Here is a 15426-nt window from a genome sequence, read left to right as displayed (position 1 = left end):
CACAACTTGACTAGAAGAAGGGATCGGTTGGTAGGACATGTTTTGAGGCATCAAGGGATCACAAATTTAGCATTGGAGGGCAGCGTGGAGGGTAAAAATCGTAGAGGGAGACCGAGAGATCAGTACACTAAGCAGATTCAGAAGGATGTAGGTTGCAGTAGGTACTGGGAGATGAAGCAGCTTGCACAGGATAGAGTAGCATGGAGAGCTGCATCAAACCAGTCTCAGGACTGAAGACAACAACAACAACATTATCTAACTACTCTCTTTTGAAGCCTGAATGTCCTGTCCATTTACACTGTGGGTGCCCCACCCTAATTCTGTATCTCACATTGCAAATGAGTGAATTAATCCACAGGACACTCGTTTAAGGGCAAGAGGATTTATTATATGTGAGAGGTGTTTTAGTAAGTAAATATTGCAGTTAACCATTTTACAGATTTAGCTGATATGTAGTTTTCATGTAAGTTGTTCATCAAACACAATGCCTAATCGGGTGTTTCAGCTTTAGGCTGTGATACAATATGAGACTGGCTACAATTCAACAAGAGCTTCAGTATAAAAGTCCACTCCTTATTCAGTGCAAACTCCAGACTGAAATATCAACAATATTATGAAAATGATAGATTGCTACTGACCGTAAAGATGATCTGACGAGCTACAGACAGGCATAACAAAAAGACTATTACGCATTATACCTTTCAGCCAAAGCCTTCTTCAGCAAAGAAAACATGCACACATTTAACAGCTACACTGGCAGGTTTGACCATAATTGTGTAAGTCACTGTGTGAAACTATATCTATGGTCCTGAATATAATTGTTGGGTTCAATGGTCCGAGAGATAATTTTCAATAGTTCTTACCACTGATTCTTCTGTACATAAATCTGTGTTGGCAGGTGTTCTTTGGCTCTTCAGTGCATCAATAGCATAGCTTTGAGTTTTGCAGCTGTGTTATGCCATTAAAATACACAAGTGACAAAAATGGCCAGATAATACTTCCGTGGGGGACTCCACAGTAAGAGAGCTTTGTGCACTGATTTTACTGTTAGGATTTTATTTTCATTCCTGTAACACAGTTTAGTACACTGTCTACTCCCTTTTGATACATTGGTATCTCAGTAAGTTCAGGAAAGGTCCCATGTCCAATTGAACCAATTGGACTGTTTATTAAATGTGTTACTGGTTTCATTAATTAATATTTGCATTCCTTAGGTAATGTAGGTAATATGTCATCCCTCCCACTAGATGTTTTTATTTAGTTTTGAGATTATTTTCATTACCCCGTGTTATGTTACACTCCTTAAGAAAAATGAATTACTCATTTTATTGAATTTATTTTAGTGTTGATACAATTTCTTCTTTGTATGCATTACTAAAAATTTTTATGAAGGCCTCACATACTGTCTATGGCTCCACTTACCAACCACCTTTTTTGTCTAGTGCTCTATTACTGCATCTGCATTCGCTTATTTGTTCAGAATGCTAGAGTGCTTTTAGAGTCTTCAGGGATTCCCTTTACTTTTTTGTTGTTTCTCTGAATAAGGCATATAGGTCTTTCATATTTTCCTTTAATTTGTCAATTTCTGGAGGAATTTTAAGATTCTTTGTGTACTCTAATTTCCTTATCTTTTTTTTACTATTGGACGTACTTGATTAAAACTGCGATTACATATTTCGTAGTAATGGCCCCACTTTTTGTTAATATTACCTGATTTGTATATCTTCTGCCAGTCTCTGTGTGCAAGGCCTTACCTAAGTTTATTATGGTCAATTTTTCTTTTATAATTGTGTAAGTCACTGTGTGAAACTATATCTATGGTCCTGAATATAACTGTTGGGTTCAATGGTCCGAGAGATAATTTTCAATAGTTCTTACCACTGATTCTTCTGTACATAAATCTGTAACAACATGTTCAATACAAGACTGTGAGGCAGTTGTTATTCTGTATGGTAAAGAGTTTATGCAGATATGGTTGTAGCAACGTAACAAACCAGAAAACCTCTGATAATTTACATTATACCTTAAAGAGCCTATGTTCACATCTCCTATAATTATAACAAATTTTTTCTTTGTTGGTAGTTTATCTAGAAGTTCTTCTAAATGGCAGACAAATGAAGAATGATAAAAATGAGTATATGGAATATCAGAGAAGTTGTATAATTGGACTGAAAAGTTTCTAGCAAACAGAACACTGCGGAGAGAAATCTTCGGATGTAAAATTAACTTAAGGCATATCCCAAGGAAATGTTATAGGATCACTACTTTGCACAATAACAACAATATTATGAAAAGGGCAGACTGCTACTCACTACATAGAGGAGATGAGTTGCAGACAGGCACAAGATAAAGACTGCTATACAGTTGAGTTTTCAGCCAAAAGGCCTTCTTCTAAAGTAGAAAACATTTACTTATTAATGCAAGCACAACTCAACTCACACACACATGACCCCCGCCTCTGGCCACTAAGTCCTGAACATGAACTAATTAGTTGAACATTCAAAAGAAATAATCACTAGGTGTGTGTATTCTGCTGAAATTGTGAAATGTTTGGGAGTATATCACATTTTTTAACTTCTATAATTTTCTTATTTCTGTTTCACACAATCACATAACATCTAAACTGAACAAAATGGTTTGCTTAATACTCACCTGAGTGAATACTTTAATGTTTCATGTGTTGGTAATTTGTAAAATCAGACATTTTTGTATATGTAGTGTAGTTTATTTCACATACAGTAAAACCTCCTTTTTACACTTTTTAGCAGACTGACCCAAAAAAGTGTAAAATATAGGAAAGTGTAAAATAAAGGACAGAACAGGAAACACAACAAGCAAAGATGAATAAATTACTTTTACTGTGCTGAGATTTACAACTTACTCTATATGTTCAGAATTGTAAAATGTTGCACTTCACAAAACAAGAAAACGTAGTATCCTATGACTATAAAACCAATGTGTGTCTGTTGGGATCAGCCAACTCATACAAATACATGGTTGTAATACTTTGTAGGGATATGAAATGGAATGATCACATAGGTTCAATCATGAGTAAACAATTGGTAGACTTCAGTTTATTGGTAAAATACTGGAGAAGTGTAATCAGTCTACAAAAGATTGCTTAAAAAGCACTTGTGCAACTGGTTCTAGAATATTGTTCAAGTGTGTGGGACCCGTACCAGATAGGACTAACAGAGGACACTGAACATGTACAGAGAAGGGCAGCATGAATGGTCACAGGATTGTTTAATCTGTAGGAGAGAGTCACAGAGATACTGAAGGAACTCAACTGGCATACTCTTTAACGCAGACGTAAACTATCCCAAGAAAGTCTATTAACGAAGTTTCAAGAACTGGCTTTAAATGATTACTCTAGGAATATACTTCAACTGCCTACGTATCAGTCGCATAGGCATCATGAGAATAAGATTAAAACTGAGTTCATGAATAATTTCTGTAACCCTTGCATTTTACCTTCCAGTAACAAATCTAGCAACAAGCTTCTGAATTGCTTCAATGTTTTCCTGTAATCTGACCTGGTGGGGATCCAAATCACTTGAGCAGTACTCAAGAATGGGTCACACTAGCATTCCATATGATGTCTTCTTTATAGATGAGCTACACTTTCCCAGAATTTTCCCAATAAGATGAATTATCTGCCTTCCTGACTACCAATCTGATGTGCTCACTCAATTTCATATCACTTTGGAGTGTTATGCCCAGATATTTAGTCAGTGTATTGTGTCAACCAGGACATCGTTAATGCTGTATCTGAACATCACGGGATTATTTTTCCTGCTCATCCGCATTAACTTTACATTTTTCTACATTTAGAACAAGCTGCCATTCATCACAACAACTAGGAATCTGTCTAATATGTAAACATGAAATGTAGGAAGGGGAAAGGATGGGTAGGAAAGGAAAGGGGAAGGATTGGTGGGAAATCGTGACGGCTAGCTCCACATGACATTGTGGTAATGCAAGCTTGACTCCTTGGTTAAGGAATGTTCTCGAAACTTCAACAAAAGCCCGTACCGAGCTACTGAGTGTCTCTCCTGCATAGTCTTCCACTGGAGTTTATCTATCATCTCCGTAACGCTTTCGTGATTACTAAATGATCCTGTAACGAAGCGCACTGCTCCCCGTTGGATATTCTCTATCTCTTCTATCAACCCTGTCTGGTACGGATCCCACACTGGTGAGCAATATTCAAGCAGTGGGCGAACAAGTGTACTGTAACCTACTTCCTTTGTTTTCGGATTGAATTTCCTTAGGATTCTTCCAATGAATCTCAGTCTGACATCTGCTTTGCCGATGATCAACTTTATATGATCATTCCATTTTAAATCACTTCTAATGCTTACTCCCAAGTAACTTATGGAATTAACTGCTTCCAGTTGCTGACCTGCTATATTGTAGCTAAATGATAAAGGATCTTTCTTTCTATGTATCTGCAGCACGTTACACTTGTCTACATTGAGATTCAATTGTCATTCCCTGCACCATGCATCAATTCGTTGCAGATCCTCCTGCATTTCAGTACAATTTTCCATTGTTACAACCTCTCGATATACTACAACATCATCCGCAAAAAGCTTCAGTGAACTTCCGATGTTATCCACAAGGTCATTTATGTATATTGTGAATAGCAACGGTCCTACGACACTCCCCTGCAGCACACCTGAAATCACTCTTACTTCGGAAGACTTCTCTCCATTGAGAGTGACATGCCGCATTCTGTTATCTAGGAACTCTTCAATCCAATTACACAATTTGTCTGATAGTCCATATGCTCTTACTTTGTTCATTAAACGACTGTGGGGAACTGTATCAAATGCCTTGTGGAAGTCAAGAAACACGGCATCTACCTGGGAACCTGTGTCTATGGCCCTCTGAGTCTCGTGGACGAATAGCGTGAGCTGGGTTTCACACGATCATCTTTTTCTAAACACATGCTGATTCCTACAGAGTAGATTTCTAGTCTCAAGAAAAGTCATTATACTCGAACATAATACGTGTTCCAAAATTCTATGACTGCTGCCAGCAGCAAGTCGTATACCCCTAGCCTACTTATTTGTTACATAGTTTAATTCTTAATTTCTTTGCGTGTTTATGGGTACTTGCATTGTTTAATTCATAAATTTCGGGCGTATTATAGTATTTGAGAGTTGTATCATCGCACCTTAGTACCTGAATAGTGTAAATTTGCATAGTCATCTGTCTTCTGTTTTTGTTTTGAACGGCCAGTGTCGGTTGGTCAAAGCCAGTGTGCTCCCTGCCGCCATTGGATAAGCAGCTGCCAGCAGCAAGTCGTATACCCCTAGCTTACATATTTGTTACATAGTTTAATTCTTAATTTCTTTGCGTGTTTTTAGGTACTTGCATTGTTTAATTCATAAATTTCGGGCGTATTATAGTATTTGAGAGTTGTAGCATCGCACGTTAGTGTTTGCTTCATAGATTCTTACTTAAATTGCGTGTGAGTTTCATATAGGAGGTATAATTTCGAGTTTTAGTTACTGTAATCGTAAATTCAGGCAGATTGTAAAGCAGTCGTTAGGCATTTGCACAGGTTAGTTAATACATTCTTTGCGTGTTTCGCTTGTGTTATCTAGGCACGGACTCATGTTTCAGTAACTGTTGTTCAACATCGATTAGAATGGACAGGGACTGCGATTGCTGTGTTCGGATGAGGGCTGAGTTGGCATCCCTTCGCTCACAACTGCAAGCGGCGCTGACTTTGGTCGCTCAACTTGAGGCTGTTGCCAATGGGCACCACTGTGGGGAACTGGACTTGGGTATCACGGGGATGTCAACCTCGTCCCGTCTGTCCCCAGATTGGTCTGCCACTGTGGTTTCCTCGGTTGCTGCCCTCAGTGGGGCTGAACCCTGGCCTGTGGTTGATTGGGAGGTCGTTCCAAGGCGTGGAAGGCAGCAAAAGACGTCCCCGAAGGCTGATCAGAAAGCCTCCCCGGTGTGTCTGACAAACAGGTTTCAGGCACTGTCTCTGGCTGAGCCAGATGCAGCTGCCTGCCCTGTTTCAGAGGAACATTCTCAGCCTTCAAGGTCCGGGCAATCGCAGAGGGTGGGCTTATTGGTAGTTGGGAGCTCCAATGTTAGGCGCGTAATGGGGCCCCTTAGGGATATGGTGGCTAAGGAGGAGAAGAAATTCAGTGTGCACTCCGTGTGCATTCCGGGAGGAGTCATTCCTGATGTGGAAAGGGTCCTTCCGGACGCCATGAAGAGCACAGGGTGCAGCCAGCTGCAGGTGGTGGCACATGTTGGCACTAATGACGTGTGTCACTTTGAATCTGAGTAAATTCTCTCTGGATTCCAGCGGCTTTCTGATTTGGTGAAGGCTGCCGGTCTTGCTTATGAGAAGAAGGCAGAGCTCAGCATCTGCAGCATCACTGACAGAACCGACTGCGGACCTTTGGTGCAGAGCCGTGTGGAGGGTCTGAATCAGAGGCTCAGACGGTTTTGCGACCGTGTCGGCTGCAGATTCCTTGACTTGCGCCATAGGGTGGTGGGGTTTCGGGTTCCGCTGAATAGGTCAGGAGTTTACTACACTCAGCTGGTGGCTACATGGGTATCGGAGGCTGTGTGGTGTGGACTGGGCGGTTTTTTAGGTTAGAAGGCCTCGGGAAAGTGCGGGGTGGGCTGCAGTCTCAAAGGGTGCATGGCAAATACAGGACGTGCTTGGATCAAGGAACAGTCGGAATTGTAGTTGTAAATTGTTGTAGTTGTGCTGGAAAAGTCCCTGAGCTTCAAGCGCTAATAGAAAGCACAGAAGCTGAAATCGTTATAGGTACAGAAAGCTGGCTAAAGCCTGAAATAAGTTCTGCAGAAATTTTTACGAAGTCTCAGACGGTGTTCAGGAAAGATAGATTAGACAGAATTGGTGGTGGAGTGTTTGTGTATGTCAGTAGTGGTTTATCTTGTAGTGAAGTTGAAGTAGATACTCTGTGCGAATTGGTATGGGTGGAGGTTATACTTAACAGCTGAACTAAGTTAATAATTGGCTCCTTCTACCGACCCCCAGACTCCCATGACCGAGCGAGGTGGTGCAGTGGTTAGCACACTGGACTCGCATTTGGGAGGACGACGGTTCAATCCCGTCTCCAGCCATCCTGATTTAGGTTTTCCGTGATTTCCCTAAATCGTTTCAGGCAAATGCCGGGTGGTTCCTTTGAAAGGGCACGGCCGATTTCCTTCCCAATCCTTCCCTAACCCGAGCTTGCGCTCCGTCTCTAATGACCTCGCTGTCGACGGGACGTTAAACACTAACCACCACCACCCAGACTCCCATGATATAGTTGCGGAACAGTTCAGAGAAAATTTGAGTCTCGTAACAAATAAATACCCCACTCATACGGTTATAGTTAGTGGTGACTTCAACCTTCCCTCGATATGTTGGCAAAAATACTTGTTCAAAACAGGTGGTAGGCAGAAAACATCTTCCAAGATTGCCCTAAATGCTTTCTCTGAAAATTATTTCGAGCAGTTAGTCCACGAACCCACTCAAATTGTAAATGGTTGCGAAAACACACTTGACCTCTTAGCCACAAACAATCCAGAGTTGATAGAGAGCATCATGACTGATACAGGGATTAGTGAACACAAGGCCGTTGTAGCTAGGCTCAATACCGTTTCTTCCAAATCCATCAGAAACAAACGCAAAATAATTTTATTTAAAAAAAGTGGATAAAGTGTCATTAGAAGCCTTCCTAAGAGACAATCTCTATTCCTTCCAAACTGACGATGCAAATGTAGACAAGATGTGGCTCAAATTCAAAGATATAGTAGCAACAGCAATTGAGAGATTCATACCACATAAATTGGTAAGTGATGGAACGCATCCCCCGTGGTACACAAAACAGGTCCGAACGCCGTTGCAGAGGCAATGGAAAAAGCATGTGAAGTTCAGAAGAACACGAAATGCCCGAAGATTGGCTAAAATTTACAGCCGCGCGAAATTTGGCATGGACTTCAATGCGAGATGCCTTTAATAGGTTCCACAACGAAACATTGTTCGAAATTTGGTAGAAAATCCGAAGAAATTCTGGTCGTATATAAAGTACACAAGTGGCAAGATGCAGTCAATACCTTCGCTGCGCAGTGCCGATGGTACTGTTACCGACCACTGTGCCGCTAAAGCGGAGTTATTCAACGCAGTTTTCCGAAATTCCTTCACCAGGGAAGACGAATGGAATATTCCAGAATTTGAAACACGAACAGCTGCTAGCATGAGTTTCTTAGAAGTAGATACCTTAGGGGTTGCGAAGCAACTCAAATCGCTTGATACGGGCAAGTCTTCAGGTCCAGATTGTATATCGATTAGGTTCCTTTCAGATTAAGCTGATACAATAGCTCCCTACTTAGCACTCATATACAACCGCTCGCTCACCTATAGATCTGTACCTACAGATTGGAAAATTGTGGAGGTCACACCAGTGTTTAAGAAGGGTAGTAGGAGTAATCCATCTAACTACAGACCTATATCATCGACGTCGGTTTGCAGTAGGGTTTTGGAGCATATACTGTATTCAAACATTATGAATCATCTTGAAGGGAACAATCTATTGATACGTAATCAACATGGTTTCAGAAAACATTGCTCTTGTGCAACGCAGCTAGCTCTTTATTCGCACTAAGTAATGGCCGCTATTGACAGGGGATCTCAAGTTGATTCCGTATTTCTAGATTTCCGGAAAGCTTTTGACACCGTTCCTCACAAGCGACTTCTAATCAAGCTGCGGGCCTATGGGGTATCGTCTCAGTTGTGCGACTTGATTCGTGATTTCCTGTCAGGAGGGTTGCAGTTCGTAGTAATAGACGGCAAATCATCGAGTAAAACTGAAGTGCTATCAGGTGTTCCCCAGGGAAGCATCCTGGGACCTCTGCTGTTCCTGATCTGTATAAATGACCTGGGTGACAATCTGAGCACTTCTCTTAGGTTGTTCGCAGATGATTCTGTAATTTACCATCTAGTAAGGTCATCTGAAAACCAGTATCAGTTGCAAAGCGATTTAGAAAAGATTGCTGTGTGGTGTGGCAGGTGGCAGTTGACGCTAAATAACGAAAAGTGCAAAGTGACCCACATGAGTTCCAAACGAAATCCGTTGGAATTTGATTACTCGATAAATAGTACAATTCTCAAGGCTATCAATTCAACTATGTACCTGGGTATTAAAATTACGAACAACTTCAGTTGGAAAGACCACATAGATAATATTGTGGGGAAGGCGCGCCAAAGGTTGCGTTTCATTGGCAGGACACTTAGAAGATGCAACAAGTCCACTAAAGAGACAGCTTACACTACACTCGTTCGTCCTCTGTTAGAATATTGCTGCGCGGTGTGGGATCCTCACCAGGTGGGATTGACGGAGGACATAGAAAGGGTGCAAAAAAGGGCAGCTCGTTTTGTATTATCGCGTAATAGGGGAGAGAGTGTGGCAGATATGATACGCGAATTGGGATGGAAGTCATTACAGCAAAGACGTTTTTCGTCACGGCGAGATCTTTTTACGAAATTTCAGTCATCAACTTTCTCTTCCGAATGCGAAACTATTTTGTTGAGCCCAACCTACATAGGTAGGAATGATCATCAAAATAAAATAAGAGAAATCAGAGCTCGAACAGAAAGGTTTAGGTGTTCGTTTTTCCCGCGCGCTGTTAGGGAGTGGAATGGTAGAGAGATAGTATGATTGTGGTTCGATGAACCGTCTGCCAAGCACTTAAATGTGAATTGCAGAGTAGTCACGTAGATGTAGATCGATGTTAGAGATATAGGTCTATAGTTCTGCACATCTGTTCGAAGTCCCTTCTTGAAAACGGGGATGACCTGTGCCCTTTTCCAATCCTTTGGAACGCTACGCTCTTCTAGAGACCTACGATACACCGCTGCAAGAAGGGGGGCAAGTTCCTTTCGTACTCTGTGTAAAATCGAACTTGTATCCCATCAGGTCCAGCAGCCTTCCCTCTTTTGAGCGATTTTAATTGTTTCTCTATCCCTCTGTCATCTATTTCGATATCTGCCATTTTGTCATCTGTGCGACAATCTAGAGAAGGAACTACAGTGCAGTCTTCCTCTGTGAAACAGCTTTGGAAAAAGACATTTAGTATTTCGGCCTTCAGTCTGTCATCCTCTGTTTCAGTACCATTTGGGTCACAGAGTGTCTGGATATTTTGTTTTGATCCACATACCGCTTTGACATAAGACCAAAATTTCTTAGTATTTTCTGCCAAGTCAGTACATAGAAATTTACTTTCGAATTCATTGAATGCCTCTCGCATAGCACTCCTCACACTACATTTCGCTTTGCGTAATTTTTGTTTGTCTGCAAGGCTTTGGCTATGTTTATGTTTCCTGTGAAGTTCCCTTTTCTTCCGTAGCAGTTTTCTAGCTCGGTTGTTGTACCATGGTGGCTCTTTTCCATCTCTTACAATCTCGCTTGGCACATACTCATCTAATGCATATTGTACGATGGTTTTGAACTTTGTCCACTGATCTTCAACTCTATCTGTACTTGAGATCCCCCCTCCTAATCAGACCAGACAACTGCTTTCAATAATACATAGATAATCAATAATCAGTCTTGCTGTGGCAATATGAGTGTACCTTTGGTTCTCTGTGTAGCTGTATATGTACTTGTATTAGAAAAAGAGCAAGAGCTCAAAAGATAATGTGGATACTATTTTCTGTTATGTGTTTTTATGCTCCACACATTATTCTTCTGTAGGTGAGTGGCTCCCTTTCCCCTATTTTATGTATTGTTCCATCCAGGAATTTCCATTATTGCTATACAATATCTGCACCAACCACTTCAATTTTTGCAGTCTGATCAGTCACCACAATGAGGCACAAATAATACCACCACAGTATGTCAATACGCTACTAAATACTCCTTTTATATTATCTTATCTTATTTTAACTCTTAAATGGGTTCTTTAACTTTCTGTCAGTCATTGAACCATTCTGGCACAAATAACGGCACTTTTCTAATAACATTTATATACACACACACACACACACACACACACACACACACACACACACACTCTTTACACAGGCCTTAAGCCGAAAAAAGTTTCTTTCAGACACTATAAAAATCTTTTAAGCTCGCTCAACACCTGTTTGACAACACTTCTGAAGAACTTTGAAGATATGGCACACTCATGAGCTGCAGTTGGCAGCTGTGACTCATTACGGAGGAGTGACGACTCAATTTTTCATGTAAGCAAGTAAGAAGTTGTAATATACAAAATGGGAACCAAACATTTTGAGCAGATGTTAGGTGATAATGTGTGGGGTGATCGTATTGAGAAATGAATCAACTCTGTATAGCTCTAACTTTGCACATTATTAAATAACTGCTTCGCGAAACAGTACTGTATACTGGGATATATCAAATAATGTTGTGGTGTTTTATTAAACAGACTGGCTTTGTACACTCCTGGAAATGGAAAAAAGAACACATTGACACCGGTGTGTCAGACCCACCATACTTGCTCCGGACACTGCAAGAGGGCTGTACAAGCAATGATCACACGCACGGCACAGCGGACACACCAGGAACCGCGGTGTTGGCCGTCGAATGGAGCTAGCTGCGCAGCATTTGTGCACTGTCGCCGTCAGTGTCAGCCAGTTTGCCACGGCATACGGAGCTCCACCGCAGTCTTTAACACTGGTAGCATGCTGCGACAGCGTGGACGTGAACCGGATGTGCAGTTGATGGACTTTGAGCGAGGGCATATAGTGGGCATGCGGGAGGCCGGGTGGACGTACCGCCGAATTGCTCAACACGTGGGACGTGAGGTCTCCACAGTACATCGATGTTGTCGCCAGTGGTCGGCGGAAGGTGCACGTGCCCGTCGACCTGGGACCAGGCCGCAGCGACGCACGGATGCACGCCAAGACCGTAGGATCCTATGCAGTGCCGTAGGGGACCGCACCGCCACTTCCCAGCAAATTAGGGACACTGTTGCTCCTGGGGTATCGGCGAGGACCATTCGCAACCGTCTCCATGAAGCTGGGCTACGGTCCCGCACACCGTTAGGCCGTCTTCCGCTCACGCCCCAACATCGTGCAGCCCGCATCCAGTGGTGTCACGACAGGCATGAATGGAGGGACGAATGGAGACATGTCGTCTTCAGCGATGAGAGTCGCTTCTGCCTTGGTGCCAATGATGGTCGTATGCGTGTTTGGAGCCGTGCAGGTGAGCGCCACAATCAGGACTGCATACGACCGAGGCAGACAGGGCCAACACCCAGCATCATGGTGTGGGGAGCGATCTCCTACACTGGCCGTACACCTCTGGTGATCGTCGAGGGGACACTGAATAGTGCACGGTACATCCAAATCGTCATCGAACCCATCGTTCTACCATTCCTAGACCGGCAAGGGAACTTGCTGTTCCAACAGGACAATGCACGTCCGCATGTATCCCGTGCCACCCAACGTGCTCTAGAAGGTGTAAGTCAACTACCCTGGCCAGCAAGATCTCCGGATCTGTCCCTCATTGAGCATGTTTGGGACTGGATGAAGCGTCGTCTCACGCGGTCTGCACGTCCAGCATGAACGCTGGTCCAACTGAGGCGCCAGGTGGAAATGGCATGGCAAGCCATTCTACAGGACTACATCCAGCATCTCTACGATCGTCTCCATGGGAGAATAGCAGCCTGCATTGCTGCGAAAGGTGGATATATATACTGTACTAGTGCCGACATTGTGCATGCTCTGTTGCCTGTGTCTATGTGCCTGTGGTTCTGTCAGTGTGATCATGTGATGTATCTGACCCCAGGAATGTGTCAATAAAGTTTCCCCTTCCTGGGACAATGAATTCACGATGTTCTTATTTCAATTTCCAGGAGTGTATTTGGGAGGATAGATGTTCTAGCCCTCATTTGGCCATCTTGCTTTAGGTTTTCTGCAGTTTCCCTAAATTACTTCCGATGCCGGAATGGAACCTACTATAAGATCATGTTTGACAGCCTATCCTATATATGACAAACTGCTGGACCTGTAAGAATGTAAAGGCATCTATACACAATGTTTTTTTCTTAAACTATAATACCACAACATGTCCGATATCCTTTAAAAGTGATCTCTAGATCAATAAAACTACTGACACTGATGATGCTGCCATTACTACTGCTGCTACTATTACTACTACTCTTATTATTATTATTATTATTATTATTATTATTATTATTATTATTGTCAAATGCAATAAAAGCAGATACTGCCTACATGGTATCAAAACTTATATTTTCTTTACGCTCTCCACGTGCAGCATGGCAAATTTAGTAATCTTGAGAACAGCTGTAGTCTGAATTTTTGTTATAGGTGCTGGTCTGGCATGGTCTATTTGGAAATTTGACCTAAACATGTAAACTAATTTATGTTCAGATGAAACAACAATTTCAGGTGAAAGATCATTATGAGGATTTAATGCACAAATTCACAAATTTTCAGTATACTGTTCACCTCAAGAGTTATATTCCATAGTAATGTAATGTAGTAATCTCTGTTACTTACAATAGTGTATGCCATAAAAGTATTTCCTGGGTTTGGTTCAATAGACAATAACCGTGGTAAAATCTTCTCTTTCCAAATGGATATGCAGATTATTTCATGAACAAGGACAGGTATCTGAAATGAGCACAAGATGAACACAGCTGATAACTTTAAAGTTTTGCCAAAAATTTTTGATGCATATTTTTGTTTGAGTTAAATGTTGGAGCTTCATTTATCTAATGATGTTAACAACAGACATCACCAGCATTAACAACTAAATCTGCCATTTATTGTTTCTTACTCACCCTACATATCTGTAATCACATTCCTTTAGTAATGGAGGAAAACAGAGTAAGGAAAGAAAGACAGAGTCAAAGAAGGAGAATAACAATAATATGGAGAGGTAAATGGATGAAGAGTCAGGAGTTGTAGTGGGACCTAATGTGGAAGTGTTATTTATGTGCAGTGGAACACATGTGATATTGTGACGTAACATTTCATCATGTCCTCTCTGAAGTAAGAAAATTATTCTGTCGAACAAGGATGAAACAGTAGTGAGAATGAGAATTCAAATATTGTAGTGGCTGTGATATCAGCTATTCACGATCTACTCTTTGACCTTAGTCGTACTGTCTGCTCAATTGCCTTTCTCTATGTCTACATCTACATGGTTACTCTGCAGTTCAACTTAAATGCCTGGCAGAGGGTTCATTGAACCATTTTCATACTACTTATCTACCATTCCACTCTTGAATGGTTCATGGGAAAAAGGAACACCTAAATCTTTCTGTTCAAGCTCTGATTTCTCTTATTTTATTATGATGATCATTTCTCCCTACGTAGGTAGGTGTCAACAAAATATTTTCGCATTCAGAAGAGAAAGTTGGGGACTGAAATATCGTAAATAGATCTCACCCCAAAGAAAACCACCTTTGTTTCAGTGACTGCCACCCCAACTTGCGTATCGTATCAGTGACACTCTCACCACCCGAGTCATATGGCTATCCTAGGGAATGTATCATACTGTACTGTATTTTTTCTTTCCTCCTGTAAATCTTACGCATACAGTACATCGGCTATTGAACAGGTCAGTGCAAATATGTCTTCATGTTTACATGAGGTTTTCTTTGTATTAATGAATACAATTTTTTCATCTCTCAGTTATAATTAAACTACTTTAATTAGAAAATTACAACTGAAAATATGAATACACTAACATTAATTATTAAACTCTTTACATGCTGCAAGTAAATAGTCATAGTTACATAATATTTTTGGGAATTTGGCTTATATGATTAACATTAACTTTCTTAGGCTCTCAAAGATTTTGGAGGTGGTTGTCCAGACTGTAGAAGCAGTACATTAATAGATATTCATTTGACACTGCTCTAATTCTTTATAGATCATTCATTAGTTTAATTTCTATTGGCAAGTTATTGTAAATAATATCACCATACAGTAATATTCCTTTTTGGTATGAACTGGTTTTTATTTGGAGCATTGTCTTGTGTTAGGCAGGTGAAGATTTACATATTTGAGGAGTACACTAGGATTTGTTATTGCATATTTTTCAACAAAGATTGCTACTTAAAAGAGGAAGAATCTCCATCCTTTTAAATAGTGCTCTGCAGGTTTTTTTTTCTTTTTATTTCAGCTATGTTTGTCATCATTCTTTTTAGCACTGTGAAAAGTTTTAGGCAGGATGGTGAGTTACACCAGAATGTGACCCCATACTTCAGAACAGAATGTGTATTACCATAGTAAACAGTCATTAGGCAGTCCTTATGACAACAGTTTTCAAGCACTATCATTAAATAGCACATGGTATTTAGTCTCTTTAATTATGTATCAGTGAGAGCGTCCATTAAGGTTCTGGTTATCTTGGAGCCAGATCCCCAGGAATTTTG

General features: G+C 41.1%; 1 protein-coding gene across 2 annotated transcripts in view; it reads right to left on the bottom strand.

The window, feature by feature from the left end:
- The window catches only part of LOC126278527 (zinc finger MYND domain-containing protein 10), a 113063-nt gene that overhangs the window by 77047 nt on the left and 20590 nt on the right, over positions 1-15426 (bottom strand). For both annotated transcript variants that reach the window (XM_049978703.1, XM_049978704.1), the window contains exon 3: positions 13541-13654. In XM_049978703.1, coding sequence (XP_049834660.1) covers positions 13541-13654 — 114 coding nt within the window. The remainder of the gene's footprint in view (positions 1-13540; positions 13655-15426) is intronic.

This window comes from Schistocerca gregaria, chromosome 6 (genome assembly GCF_023897955.1).
Source record: "Schistocerca gregaria isolate iqSchGreg1 chromosome 6, iqSchGreg1.2, whole genome shotgun sequence".
NCBI lineage: Eukaryota > Metazoa > Arthropoda > Insecta > Orthoptera > Acrididae > Schistocerca > Schistocerca gregaria.
The sequence above is the reverse complement of the archived record's forward strand: the minus strand, read 5'-3'. Positions and strand labels throughout refer to the sequence as shown.